General features: G+C 44.4%; 1 protein-coding gene across 4 annotated transcripts in view; it reads right to left on the reverse strand.

Moving 5' to 3' along the window:
* Window positions 1-23,111, reverse strand: part of ICA1 (islet cell autoantigen 1) — a 369,010-nt gene that overhangs the window by 275,687 nt on the left and 70,212 nt on the right. For all 4 annotated transcript variants that reach the window (XM_085630894.1, XM_085630896.1, XM_085630893.1 and 1 more), the window contains exons 2-3: window positions 6,216-6,369; window positions 392-464 (exon numbers count right to left, since the gene is read on the reverse strand). In XM_085630894.1, coding sequence (XP_085487020.1) covers window positions 392-464; window positions 6,216-6,369 — 227 coding nt within the window. The remainder of the gene's footprint in view (window positions 1-391; window positions 465-6,215; window positions 6,370-23,111) is intronic.

Genomic DNA, 23,111 nt, shown 5'->3' on the forward strand with positions numbered 1-23,111 from the left:
TTGTGAGAATGTTAAGCAGGTTGTCATTGTTTGAGGCAATATTCTTAATGTAATAATCTTCAAATCAAGGAAACTGTTCTAAAAATCGACCGCCTGGCTTCTCCAAAACCTTGGCTATCATAACAAATCTGTCCATCTATTAATAAAGGTACAAACTAGAAAACAAAGTGACAAGATTTGCTTGAGTCTAGAGCCTTTAATCTGAAAGTAATCCCTAATCAGTCTAAAACTTGTCCGTATTTATCCATCATTTAGTTCTTTCTTTTTGCAGAGAGGTTTGCTGGCTGAATGCTAGTGCCATGAAATAGTACATGGAGACTAAAGCAAAAAAATCCATCCAAATATTCTAACTCACAGTCCATGATTGTGCACAAAACGCTAAGTTACTTACAGCAAATCCTTCTTTGATACTGTTCAATTACTTTTAGTAACTCCATGCCTGTTCTTTGTATTGAATGAAACAGCTGGAATACACAAACAGAAATAAATTAGGTAAAACTACACAGAAAAGATCCAAGGAGCTGCCCAACAGTTTTAACTATTTTTCTAGACTCGTCATGCAACACTGAATCATAGGTTCATTAATAAACAACACCTAGAAGTTACCTTGATACATTTTGTAAGACTAATTTGGTATTCTGTGCCCATTAATGGAACGAAGGGAGAGATGGGTTGGGCTTCAGCCATCTGAAGTGTTAAAGTAGGCTGCTGTTTACCTCACAACCCCTGCTATTCCAGAGTTGAAGACATCTTCAACAAACTAAATTCACCATGCATAGTTGCATCCCTGTCCATCCAGATTGCCTACATCTCATCAAGCGCATTGTTGCAATGAAGGATAAATTCGAACAAAACCCCGAAACAGACAGTTGTCTGTTCTGAGCAGGTCAAAGGCTATCTGCCCACTACTCCTCAGGTGGCACATAGGAGAATTCCCCACAAATGCTCGGTCATTGAAAAAGCAAGTGGACCATGAACTGGAATGCAAGCAAAGTAGGTGGATCACCCACTCAACCACTGCTCACCATTTCCAAACCCCTCAACAACCTGCTGTTGGCTTCCTAACTAGCAGTTCTGGCACTGTTTAAGGCGGTTCCTTTTCAATTATGAACTGTGAGAAGTAACCAGATTTATAAGGGCAAGCCAGCAAATGAGGTCACAAATCTCAAAATTACCGAGAGGTCATCAAAACAAACATTTTGGAAAGCCAATTGTTGGAGACTGGTACAGATGAAGGTCTGGATAAAGAGAATGGTTTAAAACAGACTGGGAAGAATTTAGAGATTGCCTGACAGGAGGGTTTGGGGTTCAGGGCCAAACTTTTTTTTCCCCCAAATTGTGTGACACATGGTGTATTTTTAAAAACACAAGGTGCAATATTGAATACAACGATTGGTATTTACAGGCAGTTTTAAAGGGGTTGGGAGATTGGGAAAACTAGGAGACATTATTTGGAATGGTTGTGCCACATTGATGCTGTTTTACACGAAAGTCATAAATTAAATCAGATTTTAATACAACTGAATAGATAACACACTTATCCTCTACCAATTATAATTTAGAAACACTTTTGGCAAACAAGCACTAGAAGTACATTTAGCTAAAAAACACCAATGTCAATAGCTTGGGACTAAAATGCAGATGCGATAGCTAGATCTGATGCAATTCAGAGCCAGTTGCCCATAAATTGCCATATTAGGTCCCTTTTCCTAATCTAGTGGTCACAAGTACCTCTTATCACAAACTCAGTTTGGCAATAATGCACACATTTGTGGATTTCTATACTGTCCAATTTCAGGAATGCATATTTAGAGTCATTGCTGAAATTATACTGAGTGAACATATCTGTCCAACATCTACAACACTGTAGTAATGCCCACAGGGTCTAGTTTTCACACTGCAGATTAAGACAAAACCAGGCACATATTGTCCTACTTTTTATATTGCTGCAATAAATCACACTTTGCTTTATAAGTTTCTTCATTTTAACTATTGGACTGTGGGGGATATAGAGCTCACACTAAATGAACTGCCTGAAGAGAATTCACTAGGACTGGAGTCTGAGGCATAAGGTTTAAACAGAAAAGCCTGCAGTAAAAGTACAAACAAAGATCTAACTACTAGGAGTGGAAGCTTGAATCGCATGTTAAACACAAATTTCCATAATAGTTTCATAAATGCACTGGGTTTTTCTAACGGGTTAGAATCAGGGGTCTGCAGCACATGCTAAAAGTGGCATTGTCACAGGTAAGCATGGTGTACAGCATTGAGTTTTGATGGAGCTGGAAAGCTGCTGTGGGTGGGGCGGGTGGTGGTGAAGAGAGGTGATAATGTTGCGAAAGTATGATCGTTTAGTATTGTCTAATACATCCAATTTTATACCTGGAACCGGTTTTTATTCCATTTAAAAAAAAAAAAAACGTCTACATCTTTTTGTTTTAGACTATAAATGGTAGATGTAGTATTATGGTTGTGAATCCAGGACTCAGTTATACAGATGATAAGATCGCATTGATCTCATCGGCACTATTACAAGAGAAGGAGCTTACACAAACCCTAGCACAGATGAACGAATGGGACAAACTCTCGTAAACCAAAAAAAAGAACAAGTAAGAACAGCCATCCATGGTATAATATTGACCGAATACCTTGGTGCCAACGTAGCACCGAAAGGACTGTGGGTCCATAATGCACCACGAATCTTCCTACAAGATATTGTATTCAGGAAAGACTGGTCGGCAATATCATGGAAGTGCACAAGAGACTATTTAGTCTTTATTGTCAAAGCTTCTGAAAGTCTAGTTGCCGTTTTAACAATTAAGATCCAAGTCAGCGAGGCAAAGCCCAAGTCTACAGTACACATCTCGGTCTACAAAAAAAGGTTAGAGGGGATAAACCAAGAGATGGATGAAACCAAGGACTACATTACACAGAAGAAAATACAGAAATTGGGAAAAGATCTGAAACTATTTTCTCAAGAGAAAAGGCATCCTTACACAAGAGATGACTACACAGTACTGGATCAATCAAGTGATAAGGAACTTCTGGTGATAATTCATTGGATAACTCGGACTGGAGTGGTGACGGTACACCAAACCCAGGACGTGGGAGGGGTCAGAACAGACGCCAACAACGCCGTTGGGCGAATACCTGGTGAACACCACAATATGGCAACCATCCCTGTCCCATATACCAACCCTACATACCGAACTTCCAAGGGTGGATGAACCCTTACATGCAGGGACCACCACCTGTAGGACCAATGGTGGCACCACACAAAACAGAGACCCCCTTTTTTTAGGGAGGCCGTAACAACTACAGTGGAAGAAAGAAAGGAGTATCTTGGACAGAACAAGAACGACTGGTCCAGACTCGCAGTATGTCCAAGGAGAGGCCAGGACCAAGTACGACAACTCGTTAGTAGTTAATTTGACAGACTGGACTCTGACGGAGGATCAAGAGTAGAGGCCTAGGCTTCGAGCCAACCCCACCACTAGACACCTTCAAGCTACAGTGCGAATTTTGTAGGAAGATCAAGCTGAAGGCATTCTTCGCGAACAAAGGGGATCACATTACGGACAATGAGACCAACCTTTGACGGAAATCCACCTTCAACCCCCCTAATCATCTGATACCGGTCGAAATACAAGCTTTCAAACAAGCCATCATGAAATAGGCAGACAAAGTGTATCAGACGGTAAAAAAACTTTTGTAAACCTTACTAAGCGGGAACAAAAAGCTCTTGAAGAACTCCACCAACATTAACATCTGATCATAAAACCGGCGGACAAGGGAGGAGGCATCGTCATACTCAACAAGGCAGGCTATGACAAACAATGCCTGGATCTGGTATCAGACACAAAGTTCTACAGGATACTACCATCGGACCCAACGGAAAGATTGCAATGGACCATAGAACTAATTACTGACGAGGCGGAAATAAACTCCTGGATCTCAAAAAAACAAAGACAAAATCACCTTGAGTGCCGTATTTTTACTCCTTACCAAAGACACATAAAAACAGGACACCACCACCACCAGGACGCCCAATAGTCTCAGGGATCAGCTCAGTATTAGAGCCCCTCTCACAATTTGCAGACTACTTCCTCAAACCCCTGGTACAAGGGACATCGACATACCTGAAGGATACACAAGACTTACTAAATCTACTCAAAGACCAACCGTTTTGTGAGGAAACAATGTGCCTAGTAGGCCTAGACGTGGAAAGCCTGTATACACGCCTCCCACAAGAGAAGACACTGGAGACGATTGAGGAGATCCTCTTTTCACAACAATGGGAATATACCACACCAAGGCACTTTGTGCTAGAATGCAGCTGCCTAGCCCTCACGGAGAACTTTTTGGAGTATAATGGAAAACTGTATCTTCAATGCCACGGGACCTCAATGGGCAGCACCTTTGCCCTGCTTTATGCGAGTAATTGAGAAAAACCACATCCTGAATGACGACAACCCGTTTATTTCAAAGATCCTATTCTGGAAACGTTATATAGATGATATCATTGTGATATGGAATGACAGTGGATAGCTTACCAAAATTTAATGAATGGATAGATCAGCAGCAAGGATGAACTTATGAAGTTCACGTATACCATAAACAACTGGATTTTTTAGATATCACGATCTACGCAGAGGACAACACCAAGACCTTTTACAAACATACGTCACAAAATAGTCTTCTCTCCTATAATAGCTTCCATCCACGTCCCCTACAAGAGAACCTACCTTACAGTCAATTCCTGCGCATCAGGAGGAACTGCAGTAAAATAGAGGACTACAAGTCACAGGCTAACAAACTGTGCAAAAAACGGAAAGCCAGAGACTACCCGCCAGGAACAATTAAAAATAATTACAAAAAAAGAGCAAGGGATCCGCCTAGAGAGCCTCCTAGAAGCTACACCAAAGGCAATGACACACTTACCTGTGTTACAACCTACAGTGTCGCTTCAAACACAGTGAAAAAGATTGCCAATAAAAGCTAGAGAATCCTAACCTCAGGATCTTTAGACTGGTCCAAACCGAGATACGCTAACCCAAGGACCAAGTATCTTAAGGATGTCCTGGTACATACCAGACCCATGACACCACAGCCAAAGAGGGAAACTATCACCAACCTCTGGAACTTGACCCCGATAACAGGCCACTATCCATGTGGATCATGTTCTTGGAAATTGGAGTTCCCGCAAAACTCCATCAATTGCTGCACGGCGGAGTTTTTTCTTAAGCACGGCTTGCCAACGTTAAGTTGGTGAGCCAGAATTTGCATCCCCCAGCGTGATTTTCAGGCACTAGAATGCCTCTCGGTGAGATTTCCTGATGTAGGCGGTCGCAGCAGGTTACGACTATTTACACAGAGAAAGCAGTCGCTCAAGTAGGAAATCTTCTCGAGCAGCAGAAAGAAGCTGTGTCCCACGCGGTGCAATTCTCGCTGAACAAGCTCCTGTCGCTAAAAATTAGCGTGGCATGCCAATTCTGCCCACTCTCAGAACTCCGTGGAATCTCATGAAGTATTTATGTAACTATGCGAGTTCCGCCCATCCCTAATTTTAATGCACATCAGACAAATAGCATGCTTATTAGCGCACAAAAAAAAAAAAAAAAAAAAAAAAAAAAAAAGATGAAGTGATTAGTGGCTTTGTATTACTGGAAAATGAAAAAGTTTAAACACGATAGGAGGATTTAAAAAAAAAAATGCAAACAAATGATAACGGAAAGAAAAACACTTGTAAATTAAAGTATTGGGCCCAACAGCCATAGAACCAACATGCTCAATTTTTAGGTGGATATGCGCATTTGGTCAGGAAAACATTCCATCCCTCTCAGAGCAAGGGAGACAATGTGGGTGGCTGGTCTCATGCTGTGGTAGCCAGAAGCAAAATGAACGACAGCCGAACAAATCAATAGCTGAAAAGGGCTAAATCAAAGCCCCTATATGTAATTTTTTTCATTCACGATTTAATTACATGAAGTTTTCTAATCAACTAAAAGTCTCTACATCACACCAGAAAAGGTTGGTTTTATTCCTTTTGGGAACTGGGGAAAACTGAAAACTGTCCCACAGAGAAAGAAATATAATATACCAGCACAAATGTTTTCTTCCACCATTTGGTTTCTAAAAACATTTTTTCCAGAAGGCTACAAATCACGCTCAGCTAAATTAAAATGGCAAATGGTACTATCGTAATCATCACTTACCTCTAGCTTGGCATCCAAGTCTGCATCAGAAGAGACCACATGTTCATCTTCTTTCTTCCCTGTGACCTTAATGAGGGTCTGCTTTGTTTTCCAATATTTCTGTTGCATTTTGTTAACCACAGACTTTTCCTGATTTGGAGCATAATTGCTGAAACTTAAAAAAAAAGAAAAAACACAAACATTAGATGAAAAAAATATTCAGGGATTGCTATACTTCAATTACATCAAGTTAACCACTGCCATATTTTAAACACAAATCAGGCGCAGAGACAAGTTATTAAATTAGTACAAGGATGCCATTTCCCACAAATAATAGCTATTTTTGCAACCTTAATCGTAAACCGCCATGACCAGGAACGCAATTGTCAGACAAAGACTCATTCTACAAACCTCTCATATTCAAGACCATCATAAAGCATGGGAATCTAGGAATCCCGTGGGACAAATCACAGCTTCAGCTCTGAAATAGGCACGATTATAAGTCAACTTCAGCGCCTCAAGGAACCCTAGACTTCATCCCTGCCGAAAACTATACAACTGTTGCCGGTAGTCTAGGCCAGCATGCCTAACAACTAGCTAAAAGATTACACAGTAGGATAACTGCAAGAAATTCCAAACAGTTGCTTCTCGCTTAAGGAAGCTACAGTGGCCACCTCTGAAAGCAGAAGAAACCAATGCTTATTATCATAAGTGCCCCATTTTTGTGGAAAACAAGTGTAATACACCTATTTACTATTATTTCACGCAACGCAACAAGGGAACTTGCTGCTTTGCATAATAAGGAGGGAGCAGAATTATTCCATTGTTACAAAGATACAGAGCACTTCTGCTCTCTCCTTGCTCTGGTGCACGGTGTGCTCCCTAGTGCCAACGCAAGGACCCTTGCATCATAGTGCAAGAATGTCAGCATTATGAGCAGGATTGTTTTTGTGCAGGAAGGCACACCTTCCTGCACAGAAACAATCCTTGGAGGCAATCCCTCTTTCTATGTGTGCTGCAGAATGCAGCGCGTGTAGAAAGAGGACAACGAAGAGAAATAAAGATTGCTCTTCAATGCGCCTCTCCGTGGTAGGTGTACCATTTTGGTGCAATGCCAGGTTTACAAGTGTCTGTAAATCTGGGATTATGTCAAATTCCATGGTTGGGTGTAGGGCAATGCATGATCCACTTATGGAACACCTACACAACATAATGAATCTCAACACAGAGCAAACCACTGCGTTGTGTTACATTTCTTTACAAAGTTATGTAAGGCAGCGCAAATTGCCACTTGTGTGGATTTGTAAATCCCAGCTATGGACTTGCAATGACTTGCGTCACACAAAGACAAGACAAGTCCTTAGTACATCTGGGCCTAAGTCCCTCCAATCACCTCCATTCATGTTTGTGCATAACATCGGTTGACCAAATTACAAAAGTAAGCAGAAATGATATCACACTCTTTAGCTTAATGACAATATAGGAAGTGACATCTTATGATGTTTTCCATCTGAATCCTCCCAGGAAGTAATGTCACACGCCACTAATTTTGATGGCATCACAATAATTAACATATCTGAAGTTCCAAAATAATGGCACGAGTACTATAACACAGAAAAACGCCTATTTTAGATATCACCTCTATTTTGGTGTCAACATGACATGCCAAGCCAACATTTACCTGACTTTTAGAGGGAAAGCAAAGCAAGTGAGTCTCACTTCTGGGAAAGGTTCTGGGGCCTCTACCCCAAGATAATGTTGAAAATAAATTGGTCTAATACTGCATTTTAAAACTTCTCTTTCATAGAAATATACTAAAAACCTGAAAGCCCTTACAAGTTGAACCCATTTAAAAAACAAAAATGTCCTCTGGGTGCCTCCAACCGTTTGTTATTAGTGGCCCTTTAGTCTCAACATTACATGCAATATGAAAGTCCCACAATTTTGCCATTACTGTCGTTTATATACTATGTGAGTCCTTATGTCAAAAGTTACCTCTAGTATGCCATGGGCATTTGGTCATGGATACCCCCCTCTCACAGGCCACTGTTGTCCTCCCTTATGAAAAGAATTTAATCCAATGTGCCCCACATGAAGATTTACCTTCAATGTGTGAGGCAGCATTCTGATATGGATACCCACATGTCCAAGTATTACCTCCAGTGTGGTAATGTTGGCATTTTGCCAAGGATGCTTCTGCAAGTCAATTACTACTTTGAGTATGTCAGGTCAAATGGCAGTCTCACAAACATAACAGATTCTCACTCACACTCATTCATTTTCACTCACTCATTAAGGGCCTAATTACGACTTTTGGCAGTGTGGGGGAGTGGTCTGGCAGGCGGTGTGGCGGTCCCGCAGAGGTGGGTTGTTAAGTCAATGCCCTGCAGGAACTGGTGTGCATGCACACAGGGAGGGCACATATTGTGCCCCAGTGTGTATTCACATCACGCAAGGCCCCACCAAGCATATTGCAGCCTCAGGACCACCGTGCCACCTACAGGGAATGGCAGTTCCCTGGCGGAGTCGGCGGTCCCATGGAGGTCTGATCCCTGTCCCCCGCCCTGCCTCCCAAGTAGTTATGGGGCAGTCAAACCACCACGCCTCCAAGTCTGGCGGTCCAAGGACCGCCGGGCCCGTAATTGAGCCCTTAGTCTCACTCATTCTCACTTCTCATTCAAGGACTCATTCTCACTCACAGTTGCACTTACTCACTGTCACCCACTCTTATTCACATTCTGCAGTCTCGAACACTACCTCCCACACATTCTTGTTTATTTTCACTCACTGACTTTTTAGAACTCACTCAAACTCATTTACTGACATTCAATCTTTCATTATTACTCACTGTCACATATGCTCAGTTATGGGCACACATTCACATGCTCACATAAAGACACACAAACGTACTGTGACCCTCATGCGCGCGCGCACACACACACACCCACCATACATTTAAAAGCATTTTATTTTACTTAACTAAGCAGCCAGTTAAAGCCCTGTTCCAGATGAGTAGTGTGGGAGTGAGTGTGTGTCTAAAAATAGCTATGAGAGTCCTAAAGAACTTTATTCGCTGGACGCTGATGCTATGAATAAAACAGACTACATAAGTCCTGGCTGACTGGGAAAATTAAACCTGCTTCAGCTCAAGGTGAAGTGCGGGAGTGGTCAGTTGGTCAACCAATTAAGTCCCACTCTACTCATCTCACACATGCTCCCACACCCCATCCTCCATGGCCCTTCCGCAAACTACACTGAAGATCTCCAGCAAAGAGCCCCCTTGCGGGCCCGTTGGGCATTGCAGCGCCGGCGCAATGAAGAGCTTTCCTATGATTAAGCAGGACGCCTCTCTGAGTGTGTGAGGGACCTTGCTCCTTATAGGAGCTCTCCCTCCCCCTTCCTTCCTTTATCTGGAGTATCCCGCCCTGGCCCTTCCTTCTCCCTGCGTGACCTCTTGGTCCTCCTCCTTACAAACTGCATACGCTGTTCTGACCTCTACGCCTTGGGGTATGTATGCTGGACCTTCTCAACGCCCCGTCCCTCCTTGTGAGAACCGTTAATTAAAGGAGTCATACTGCTAGAGGGAAACAATCAAGGATAAAAGAAAAAGCTACACAGATAGAGGCACACATTTTAATATACAACCCTATTCTTTGGAAAACAATGTTTGCTAGGCTGGATGAGGTCAGGGGGTGTACATTATAGAAGTAAATGGTTTGGCCAAAACAGGCCTTTGGTTAGGAAAAGGGGCTTTTTGAACTTCAGCTGGAATAATATTCCATCCTGTGTAATTCCCATTGGGCAGGTGCTAGCCAGTTTCTAAAATAATCTCAGCCTTCAGTTCGGACATGCCCGCCTAAATCTCTCTTGACTAACCAACATTATACAGATCCATTGTGGTCAAAGGAGCTATATGGTGAAAGCATCTTTGTACAATAAAACACAAATATCTGAATAGTTAAATTGACCCCAAGAATAACCCATCTGGGTTAAGGAGTCCTTTGTGCATTTTACTTTGGCTGAAATTGGCAAGTTATTCCACATCTGACAACTTTAAATCGTACAGTTAACACTAATATACATGAAAACTGTTTTCTTTGGCCACTAGACTTCTCTTAAAATCAGCTTTAAATTTAGTTAGTCCCCTACGGGCTTCTTCGTTTGCGCCCTTTATGATAGCTAAATTACTTTTTTTTTTCAATGTATCCAATCCCTGCTTAACGAAGTTAAGATAAACTGGGTCTTCAAGTAAATATTTCTGAAAAGACCTGCATTTTCAATCCAATTAAAATTTGATTTCAAAGAGTAACAGGGAACTGTTGGACCATACCTTGTGACAGATTTATATTTTATTTAGGCAAAGCAAACATCTGAAGCCAATATTAGGTCTACAGATGCAAAGTGATAGTATGGTGCAGGGAAATGTGTATGTAAGAATGTCGCCCTGCTGGGTCGGTCCCTTCCCTCCCCTTTTTGTCCCTGCTGGGTAAAATAGGGGCGGTAGGACTGTTTGGCGAGTTACTTTTCTTTGTTTTATTGTCAGCGACCAATAAAGTTTTGGGTTGAAGAAACAAAAAAAGAAAAATAAACAAACAAGTAGCGTGGAGGCTAAGGAAAATACAAAGGTCCTTCTGCTTTTGAGGGTCGGTCGTCTGTCTTCACTTCTTGGTCCTGGACTGTGTTAACCGAGGTAAAGCAGCTCCGGGAGACCTGTCGGGACAAAATAAGGAAAGAAAAAAAAAAAGAGACAGAAAACAAAAGGGCTTTTAGTCACTGGTCTCTTGGTATACAAAGGGGGTAGGGTTGTGCACACCGCCACCAGTGTCCCTAGTTGTGCCGTGCCTAGGGTGAGGGTCCTTTATGGTGCTCCGTCGGTTGTGGCCCTCCGACCCGCCCACCACTTCTTGATTGAAAAGGAGGGAGTAAAGGCCACTTGCCTGTCTCCACGACCCTCTAGGGCCGTGGTATGGGGAGAACCCGCCTCCTTCTCTTCTGTTGGAGGACCGGTCTCTTTCGCCTTGAAGGGGAGGGCGTCCCCTGTCCCCTTGGTTCTTTTCTCTGCGTGGCCTTCTTCCAGGGCGTCCTCGCTCGAGGATGGCGCTTCCGTCGCTGTCTTCTCTTCCTCTGGGCTCCGCGTCTCCTCCATACACCGGCGTTCTCCTCGAGAGCGTCGACCCTCTTCTTCTTCCGTTTTTATGATTCTGGCGGCAGGTGCCGCCCCCGCTAGACCGCTGCTATCTCTTCCTGTTGTGGCCGCCTTGGCGGCCATGTTGGGTGTATCGGCTGCGGCCGAAACAGCGACCTCATCACACTGCCTTCCCCCAGGAATGGACGTGTGGGCCTTTCGGACATAGGGTACCTGGAGAGGAAATCCACATTTCCCTGTAGTTTTCCCGGTACGTGGAGGGTGTCGAAAGAGAAGGGCTGTAGGGCGAGAAACCAACGAAGAACCCTGGGGTTAGTGTTTTTATGAAGGGATAACCAGGAAAGAGGAGCATGATCGGTAAGTAAAATAAAGTGACGGCCTAGAAGATAGTACTGGAGGGACTCCACCGCCCACTTTATGGCCAAGCATTCCTATTCGATGGTAGCATACCCCACCTCCCTGGGAAATAGTTTACGGCTTAAGAACAGGACAGGACAGGGTGGAGGTCTCCCAGGTCATCGGGTTGGGAAAGGACAGCCCCTAGGCCCCTACCGGAAGCATCAGTTTGTAAAAGAAGGTGGTCTGGAAATCGGGGCAGGTCAGCACAGGATAATGAAAGAGGGCATCTTTTAGTGAGTGGAAGCTCTTTTCTTGGGCCTCAGTCCAGTGAAATTTGTGACCTCCCTGTGCCTTTGTAAGGAGGTCTGTCAGGGGGGCTAGCCAATTCTGAGAAGCCGTGAATGAATCGTCGGTAGTACCCGACAAGGCCAAGAAAGGATCGTACCTCCTTCGGAGAAGTGGGTCGGGGTACCTGGGTGATGGCTTCTATCTTGCCTACTTGGGGTCTTATTTGTCCTGCTCTGATATTATACCCTAGATATTCAATATGATCGGCCCCAAAGGTTGTCTTTTGGGGGTTGAGGGTGAGGCCTGCAGTTTGTAACATTTGTAAGATTTTTTCAAGGTGTATTAGGTGAGTATCCCAGTCTGGGCTATGGACTACGATGTCGTCCAGATAGGCCATGGCATAAGTTTCATGGGAAGAGAGCAGGGTATCCATGAGCCTTTGAAAAGTGGCTGGGGCCCCATGGAGGCCAAAGGGAAGCACTTTGAAGTGGAACAAGCCGAAGGGTGTGAAAAAGCGGTCTTGTCTTTGGCAGTCGGTTTCAGAGGTATTTGCCAGTATCCCTTTGTGAGGTCTATGGTGGACATTACCTTGGCACTTCCTAACCTTTCAATGAGCTCATCTACCCGCGGCATGGGATAGGCATCGAACCGTGATACTGCGTTAAGTTTTCGGAAGTCAATACAAAAACGTATGCTTCCATCGGGTTTAGGGACTAAAACAATTGGGGACGACCAAGCGCTGTGAGAGAGTGCGATTATATCCGCCTCCAACATTGCTTTTACCTCTTGTTCTATAGCCTCTCTTCGGGCCGCCAGGATACGGTAGGGTCGCTGCTTGATTGGCGGTGAGGAGGTAACGATGTCATGTTCGACCAAGGTCGTCCTTCCCGGGATACCGGACAGAACAGAGGGATAGGCTTTACATAGGGCTCTTAAGTGGTTCTTTTGTTTTTCTGTGGTTTGGAATACCCAGTTAGGCTGAGGTGGGTCGGAGGTTTTCTGGGGCATCGGAGTTACAACTCGAGGCTTATTTGTAGTCACGTGGTAAACACTAGCGCTCGTAGAAGGTGGAGTTGGGACCAGGCCCTCCCAAGCTTTTAAAAGGTTGACATGGTAAATTTGGCTTGTTTTATTTCTGTGTGGGACGGCTACTTGGTAGGTTACTGGGGTGACTTGGCGGAGAATGGAAAAGGGGCCCTGCCAGGTGGCTAACATTTTTTTCTCGGTAGTGGGCAGGAGTACTAGAACCTGGTCCCCGGCTACAAAGGTTCTCAGTTTGGTGTTTCTGTTACACCACCGTTGCTGTTGGCTTTGGGATTTCTCCATATTAGTATGTACTTCTTCCCACAAGGACGCTAAAGTGTCCCTAAGGGACGCACTGTATTGTAAGAGGTTTCGCGTCATCCGCTTCTTCGGTCCATTGTTCCACAGCCATATCCAGGAGTGTACGGGGCCTCCTTCCAAACAGTAACTCGAAGGGTGAGAATCCCGTAGACTTCTGTTCATGGGTGCGGATAGCAAAAAGGACCAGTGGTAGCGGTCTGTCCCAGTCCCTCCCAGCTCGATCAATGCTCTTTCTTAACATTGTTTTGATAGTCCTATTATATCTTTCCACTAGACCATCTGTTTGCGGGTGGTATACTGCCGTTCTGATCTGTTTAATTTTCAATATCTCACATACTTGGGCCATCAACCGGGAGACAAAAGGTGTCCCCTGATCCGTCAGCAGTTCATGTAGGAACCAGACGCGTGAAAATAGGGTAATCATTGCATGAGCCACTGCCTTCGTGGTGGTGGATGTCAGGGGAAACGCCTCCGGATACCGGGTGGCGTAGTCCACAAAGACAAGTATGTACCGGTGTCCTCGGGCAGAAGGAATCAGGGGAACTACCAAATCCATCCCCACTCTCCTAAAGGGAATGTCAATGATCGGAAGGGGTTGTAGCGGAGCCCGGGGTAAGACGGGATGGTTAATCAATTGACATCTCACACAGGTGGCACAGCATCTAGCCACCTCTTGGTATACTCCTGGCCAATAGAACTTCTCTAGTAAATATTTGAGAGTATTTTCTTTTCCATAATGGCCTCCCCCAGCTCCGCTATGGGCTAGGGACAACACTTGGTCACGGAAAGTTTTGGGAACCACCAACTGCTCTTTCCCGTGATCCTTCTCTTGTATGCCTCTGTACAAAAGCCCCTTTCTAATAAAAAAATAGGGACCTACCTTCCCGGGTTGTTAGTCTTGGGCTTGTTCCCAGGCATGTTGTAGGGTGGTGTCATCCCTCTGGGCCCGACGGAAGCTTAGAGGAGGGTTTTGAGGAGCGTCTGAGGAGGTAAGGCTATATTTAGACAACCCGTATAGCACCCTTTCCTTCCTTTTTTCGCTACGTGTTTGTTCGCTTTTCTTGATAGGTACGGCCTGTATATCATCATTTGAAAAGGGGGCAGTCTCTAACCATTCAACAAAGGGAGTAGGGGAACTCAATGAACGTAGGTATTCATGGAACCGCGGTAAATCGGTTCCTAACAGGGCGAGTTCGGGTAGATCGGGGACCACTCCTACATTCCTTAATTGGGTTTCCCCATTGATTTCCAGGACAACTTCTGCCAGGGGATATAGCCGTTTCTCCCCATGAACACAAGTGACCTGAACAAACTCCCCCGTCCTTATCTGTGCTTCGGGGATGATCGCCTTAGAGACAACAGTGTGAGGACATCCGGTATCAAGGAAAGCTATCGCTTTTCCGTTTACGTGGATCTGCAACCTGTATGGGAGGGAACTACGACTTGTGACCAATACCTGCCCATGTGTATATCCCACTTCCATAGGTTCGGGCCCGGGGTTACGTGTTGGACAATGACGAGCTATATGCCCACACTCTGCACAGTGGAAGCATTGGGGTCCCTGTGTCGGTGTTGTACTGGGGAGGGGTTTTAACTGGGTTCTCGGAATCATGGGTCCCTTGTAGTCTATCTGGTGAGAGGGTTGCTTAATCAGGGGTCTCGGGGAAGAAACAGAGGGTCGATGAGTTGGGTTTTTAAAGTCCGGGGAGCGATGGCAAGCGCAGGCCAAGTCTACTGCTACAGTCACAGTTAGGTTGGGGTGCTGTTTGACCCATGCCCGAGTATTGTAGGGGAGAGCATCAAGATATTGTTCTAGATATATCTTTTCTGCTATCTCGTCTGCAGTGGCGACCGAAGGTTGTAGCCAGCGGTTCCCAAGGTCCCTGATACGGAAGTATAAAGCATGGGGGTTGTCACCTACGTTCCACTTCTCCTTCCTGATGCGATTACGGTAATATTCTGGATCACAACCCAGTCGTTCTAATATGGCCCTTTTGATGTCCTGGTAACTAGTCGTACCGTCTGGGTTGGCGGCTAGATAGGCTGCTTGTAATTCACCGGAGAGTCGGGGGGCTATATATTGACCCCATCTCTCCTGGGGCCAGGAAGCAGTGGTTGCCACTCGTTCAAAATTAACAAAAAAATAATCTGGGTCATCCCCGGTCTGGTATTTCTGTAACACCGACCCAGGAACGTTGGGGTGTATCTTGGAGCTTGCGATAGCGTCCGTAAGCCTCAGTATAGCGGTATCTTGGACATGTTGGTTACAGGATGATGGAGTAGCCTGATCTTTAAGGGCCGCTTGGAAGTCCTCCCGGTCTTTTCTAGCCTGTGTGGCCTGTTGTTCCATCATTAACTGTAAATGGCGTTGACCTTCCGCCAGTTGGGTGATAATGGCCTCCATAGAAGTGGGATATCAGGTCCTGAAACAATGACCCAACCCATAACTGACACCACTGTAAGAATGTCGCCCTGCTGGGTCGGTCCCTTCCCTCCCCTTTTTGTCCCTGCTGGGTAAAATAGGGGCAGGAGGACTGTTTGGCGAGTTACTTTTCTTTGTTTTATTGTCAGCGACCAATAAAGTTTTGGGTTGAAGAAACAAACAAAAAAAAAAAACAAGTAGAGTGGAGGCTAAGGAAAATACAAAGGTCCTTCTGCTTTTGAAGGTCGGTCGTCTCTGTCTTCACTTCTTGGTCCTGGACTGTGTTAACCGAGGTAAAGCAGCTCCGGGAGACCAGTCGGGACAAAATAAGGAAAAAAAAAAAAAAAAAAAAAAAAAAGACAGAAAACAAAAAGGGCTTTTAGTCACTTGTCTCTTGGTATACACAGGGGTAGGGTTGTGCACACCGCCACCAGTGTCCCTAGCTGTGCCGTGCCTAGGATGAGGGTCCTTTATGGTGCTCCGTCGGTTGTGGCCCTCCGACCCGCCCACCACTTCTTGATTGAAAAGGAGGGAGTAAAGGCCACTTGCCTGTCTCCACGACCTTCCAGGGCCGTGGTATGGGGAGAACCCGCCTCCTTCTCTTCTGTTGGAGGACCGGTCTCTCCTTCGCCTTGAAGGGGAGGGCGTCCCCTGTCCCAGTGGTTCTTTTCTCTGCGTGGCCTCCTTCCAGCGCGTCCTGCAGGGCGTCCTCGCTAGAGGATGGCGATTCCGTCGCGGTCTTCTCTTCCTCCGGGCTCCGCGTCTCCTCCGTACACCGGCGTTCTCTTCGAGAGAGTCGGCCCTCTTCTTCTTCCGTTTTTACGATTCCGGCGGCAGGCGCCGCCCCCCCGCTAGACCGCTGCTATCTCTCCCTGTTGTGGCCGCCTCAGCGGCCATGTTGGGTGTATCGGCTACGGCCAAAACAGCGACCTCATCACAGTGTACCAATACACTTGACCACACAAACCTCACCAGGCATCCTGTAGATCAAATTCCTCCACAAGAAGATATACAATCTGGTGGCATCTGGCTACTGCCACTAAGGAACACATTTTTAAAGTATCAACACTATCAATTTAAAATCCCTGCACAACAAAAAGAATCCTTCAAGTTCTGCTAATCAAGCAGGGTATCTTTGAATATGGACTGGTGAGTAATAGTGGGGTAGAAATTGAGACGACAAAGCAATCATTGTCATCCTTGAAGATTAATAACCTATCACATCCTCGGATCTAAGGTACTTCTACCTAGGCGTGGCTCCTGAATGCCATTTAATCCACCATATAATGAGAGTTTGTGTGAAGGTAGGTCACAAAAGAAAATCTATTTTAGAAAACACTGACAATCTTTATACAACAAATGGATACCATGTACATATTAGATATATTTCTCTAGTGTCATGCTACATACTTATTGTCATTGTCAAAAAACAAAAAAAAAGGAGACAACCACTTTTACTGGCAATTTGCACACAAGACTGCTGGTTTGTCAAAACTGCAGAATCATCTTTTTGTTCATAACACTTTTTAATTTTGTGAGTTTATGCAAGAAAATGTGGGCCCTATTTAGCTTTATAACTACTGGCTGGGTCAGATGACCGAACAAAAACCTCTAAACTAACACCAGAGTATAAATAGGCAGTATTTCAGAAACTTTTGGGAGGTTACGAAGAGAACTGTTCCAATATATCAGAATGTTCTACTCTTCAACCACCTTAAGTATTGGACCCAATCAACCAAATACATTTTTGACAATCCCCTCAGGGACTCAAACGCATGTATTTAGACCGCTGTACACCATCATCAGAAATGCGTACTAGGTCTAAAGCAAGGGCAGGATAAAAAGAAAAAGAAACATTTAGTTCAGGGTGAGTATTATAAATTAATCAAATTCCATTTGCAGAGCGAGCAACAGAATGGCAGTAAGATCATGCATTCAGAGCTGGACAAATGTTTTTTCCGTTTCTCCTGAAGCCTGATAACAGTTTACAAGTTTAGGGATTCTATCATCACCACAGGTTGTAAAAAAAAATGTGATAACGTGACTATAGTTTAAAAACTAGAAGCACTACATCCACAGTTGTTAACAGGGATATCTTCCACTACGAGTCTCCGAGAATGCCAGTCAATGAATTTTCTCCATAGGTTCTGCCCGGTAAGTAGTCTTACCCTCATCTTCCACCAAGAGCATTTCTTTTGGTGCAGTGAGGAGATGAAATACAGACAGTGAACTATGGATAACATGTGGGATTTCCCGCTGCCCGTCCCACTCTCCTGGTCGGTTTTGCCCACCCCTTGACTTCAAACTCTATTGACTATACTCAACCTCATCAGGTCTCCCTCCAACCTTCCAAAACTCCTATGAGAAACCCTGTTCTCAAAGAGTACTCTTACACAACCCTTTTTGCTTCCTCATCTTCTCCTGCCAATTCAGCTTACAGAAAATACCAATTCTCTGTCCTCTGTCTCCACAATTCCTCCGGTTATTGCCCTCGCCCCTTCCAACCATCATAAGAAATAGCAGCAATATGCTGCATTGGCTCCGGAGACTAAGTTGCTGCCAGGCAGGCCAGCACACCACTGCCCACCGTCACTGCACTTCAAGAACACAGGATCAGTGTAAATCGGGTGAGGACCTAACTTGGTCCTCATGGAGCCATGTCTGAGGAACAGCCAGAAATCCACTGGAATAGCACTTTGCTAAAGCGTAATGAAGATGGCAAGGGACACAGTTTTGCAGAGCATTGCCTCTTTCGATTAAGGCTTCCCACCCTGAACTGCAGCGTGGAGTAGGCATGGCTTCAATACACCTGTTCAGTATGGACGCGTCAGGTACAGAGCTGGGTGTAGTGGCAGATGCAAGTTAGTCCTAGCATGATGAGGTGCACGCAGCCCTATTCTTCCAGACCAGATAGCTATGAGCAGAACTGCAGGCTGCAACCCAACAGTCACTCACATTTGCAACTGGCAAAACAAAATGAGAACAGGAATGTTAACGAAGACGCTAACGGCCTCCGTGGAAAGTCTGGTGCAACTCACTCTAGTACCATGTGGAAGAAGCAGAAATACAAGGGCAAAAACACTGGAGTGTTGCAAGTCTGCAGCTTAAAATATTTTGTTTTTGATCAGGTTTCAGCAAATGAGGTTAGTCCCTTCCCTCCCACAGCCCTGAGCCATTGGGTTGCTGATGATCTTTCTGCTGCCATGCCACACAGCTTTTGGTCTACGTGTTTACTCCAAGGTGATCGGGGCACTATCAAACAAGCATTGGCAATGCAATAGGTCTTGAATTTGTGAAATGAGAGCTTTTGGCATTGAAAATGACAATATTTTATACTTTTGTCTTTTTATTTGCAGTGGAGTGATATTTGCATAGCGCTATTGCCATTTGTATGACTTTGTGGTGCTGGAGAACCTGGAAATAGGTTATAAGGTAGGGAAGACAAGATTGATATAGTGTGTGAAAAAAAATAAAAGTTACAAAATATTTGAAAAAAACAATTAATTATAGGTAATGCAAGATTAGCTAAAGTATGTTAAATGTAAGCAGGAACAACATGGTTACTTTTGGTCAATTAGAGCCAAATGCACTTTACCAGACCGGAACTGCTAGTCTCGAACAAATGCGTGGAACCACTGCAGCACCAGCGGTCTCAAATTGTGGATTCATGCCAAAATAAGATGAGAGCTATATTAAAGAAGGAGGGGCAAAGTGCACCACGGTCTCGTCTGATAAGATGCAAATGCCGTGTGCGCCCTCTGAAGCATTTGATGAGTTGGGATGGTGGAGAAGTGCGTAACAAACAAAGCTGCCAACTTTGGCCCTGGGAAACCAGGTTGTAGTCTCGGCGTGGAATGTTGTATTTCTCAAATTTGTGTGTGCGTGCATGTTAATAAAAGCCTCAGCCTATGCAGGGTAAACAAAGAAGTGAAATTATGAGCTTGTTTTTATGTTTTGTTTTTAGAGTCACTTTCAGCATCATCACGTGTGTACTAAAACTAAACAAAGTGTTGTTGAACATCAGGCATTAGCATCAGAGGCTTCCTAGCTCTGCAGATTTGGCAGTTTGAAGTAGAAGTGTTTAGTGAAAGTGTGATGTGAAACTGCCCAAAGAGAGGTTGTCATGCTTTTGAAAGTGTGTTTATCTGCCCAATTTCCCATCTCATGTTCTCGAGATCCGGGTGATGCAGAGATCACTAGCGTCAAACTAAAAAAAATACAAAAGTGTCTGCGGAAACATATGTGAACATCCACAGGTGACTGTTTATCCAATCCGTAGAGCACCTTAGGGAGTATTGAAATGAAGTGTAGCAGACGGTGTGAAAAGGTACGAATTTATGATAGTACTGTGTAAAGCTGGAAGAATATGTTTGCATCACATTAATACGGTCATTAATGAAAAAGATTTTAAAAAAAACAAAAACGAAAAACACAAAAGTGGCGAAGATAAAGTTTACTGCCTCCCTCCTCCACAAGAAGAAAACGTTCACGCAGACTCATGTCTGCCTTACAAAGAATTTCATTGGCATGTGTCGTCTGTGGAAGGGTCCGCATTGACTTGCCTACCTAGCGCTTGCCCTGTGGTGTAATCTCATCTCCTGTTGGCAGGTGTTTAAAGTTCATCCACGCAAACGTGCCTCTTCCTGAAACTTTTACATGCCCAGTGGTGTTGTATAAGCACTTCCAAGCCACAGTAAGGAAGAGGTTTTATTTTGTTGTTTTTCTACAGCTATCCGTGCTTGAACCAATGCTTAGATAAAATTGCCAAAAAGAGCTGACCAGGTGATGCCATTTGTTTAAGTTGTGCCCTGGCGATACTCCTGTAAAAAAGGGCTTAATGTTTCCCATCTTTGAGTTATCAGGGATGGTGCCTCACTCTATGCACCTGGAAACGGTGGGGGGGGGAAGAGGGAGACTCTGCATTCCTGCGAATGGTGGTGGGAGGGCTCAACGCAAATCAGGAGGGTGAAAGCGATATTTCATGAGCAGCTAACTTTGAAGCTCCCAGTTGGGCTCCTGTGGTAGCGTAATACAATTTTTTTAAATGAAGTTGCGTGCACTGAATAAAAAGAAAGGCAGCCTATAGCCGAGGGAGAGCATGAACAAGATGCACACAGAATGGGTTGGGGGCATGGTGGGGGAGGGGGGGGGGGGACGCTGCTTTTGTGCTCGGAGGTCGAGAGAGGCTTCTAATGTGAACCAGAAGGGGGGAAAGCAATAGAGCATGAAAGCGGCTGACTGAAGCTCGGATGTGAGCACGCTTAGGAAAGAAGAGGCAGCCATTAGCTGAGCAGGAGCGCTGCTAGAGGCCAGCTTAAAAAAAAAAAAGTCCTCACAAATGCAATATAGAACATACTGAGTAACACCACATGTAAGAGGGGCAGTCCTCAAGGGAGGTTAGATGATAAGAAAAGAAGGTAGTAAGGAGGGACTTTTAAGCCAAATAATTCAAAAGACACCATTTACATAGGACAGTAACAGGAGCCAACTGAAAAGATGGGCGGGAAACTGGAAGGAGCTTAAAGTTCATACCTGAATAGGTTGCCTAGGCGAGACCTAAAAAGGGTTGCAGGAGGATACATTTAGCAGCGGTTGGAAAGAAGGTAGTCCGGCATAAAGGAAAGCAGGGAACTTAGTCTCTTTTCTTCTGATAAACATCTTTAGTATTTCAGCTGGAAGTGAAAAGTAAGCATATCTCGGCAGCAGGAAATATGAGCCTTTAGTAATTAACTCCACCGCTGTGCATTGCAGTCACTTGGAGATAATGGGAACAGAACTGTTAGTTTATGTTAACGACGGGGTCTGAAAGCATGCCTAAAGGAGCTTTTCGGTGGCTTATATCACAACAGCTCTCTAAACCCCCCCCCCCCCCCGCTGACAAAGAAACAAACATATATACATACATTCTAGAAAGTCTATTGTTTCCGACTGTAAACGATTAAGAACCGGTCAAATATAACTTTTTTTTTTGTTTAATTTCTACACTCATTTATACTCTGCTGAAGAGCGGAAAAAACAGGGAAATGTGAAGAAAAAGTGTGTTAATTATAAATTTGTTATTCTTTTATTTAAAATGATGCCCACACCAGCGGAGAAAGGGCAGTGAACAGTGCCCCAAAATGTAGACTTCTACAGCAGAAGATAAGGAAAGTGTGTTAAAATTGTGTGTTTTTTTTTTTTCTTTTTAAATTCGGCTTTATTATCGCACTTTTTCCTCCAAACTCCCATTCATGCTTTGAGGATGCAACCAGAGAATGGCAGTGGAATGCTACTATAATTTCAACATGGCAGAGGTTGCGGTCTTGGCGCTTGTTGCATAATATGCAGCTTAAGAAGTTGGGACACTTAAAGCAGCTGAGCGCACAGCAGCACAATTGCTCTGAACGGAGCGAAAGCAAGAGGGGAGTGGCCCCTCTTCCTGCTTCTGTGTACTGAAAACAAAAAAGTAAAACAGACCCATGCGCACTTGCATACTTACAAGGCATTGTGGAAAATATCCAGAAACTGAGCGCAATTACACGCAGGGCATAAAGGTGCCAGAAAACCGCATCTTTTAATACAGATGCGGTCTTCTTTAAACTTGGCGCACAACCACCACTCGCACGCAATCGTTAACTCGACATGAGCCAACAATGGGCGAAAAAAGACCGCAATCTGCGGTCACGTATAAATTAGGCTGCTATGGCCCCTATAAAGCAGTACTGGAAAGAAAGAGGACAAGGCACCTAGGTAAATAAAACAATGAGGCTACATATGGAACCTGCCTTCAAATCCATCAATCGATCTTAGGAAAATTCATAATCTGCCTGTATATGTGCTTTATACAATAACAAAGCCGATGTACTCTATATACTATTTTCTTTCACCTTTATGCTTTTAATTTACAGATACTTTTGAATTTACTAGTCAACAGCAAATACAAAAGAGAAACTGGGTTTAACTTTTCTAAGATAGCAAACGTAATCTGGTATTTCGAAGCTCCGAAAATGCATAAAGTGTGGACTAGAGGTCTCAAAATGTTAGTTGTGATGAGCATAGTTCTCTTGCAACTATTGTCTGGAAAGGGTTCCCCAGTCACAACAAGCACTAGCAAACCAAAAAGAACTAGCATTGGCTGCTAGCCTTTTGGCTTTGTCAATGCTAGTTAGGTCGAGCCTGTGCAGCGCATGCGCTACTCTGCGACGCATGCTGTATTCAGGTAGGGACTTGAAGTTCCACCATATTTTGCATTGGCTTGTGTCATTGTCCACTGTAAACTGTGGCTGTTCATTGATCAATAGGCTTAGTAGTCCCTCCTTAGTACCGCCTTGTCTAATTTTATAACCTCCCATGGTGGAACCCCTGTTAAGTGTGTTGTTACTCAGTAGGCTTTAATTAT

Source organism: Triturus cristatus, chromosome 10 (assembly GCF_964204655.1).
Source record: "Triturus cristatus chromosome 10, aTriCri1.1, whole genome shotgun sequence".
NCBI lineage: Eukaryota > Metazoa > Chordata > Amphibia > Caudata > Salamandridae > Triturus > Triturus cristatus.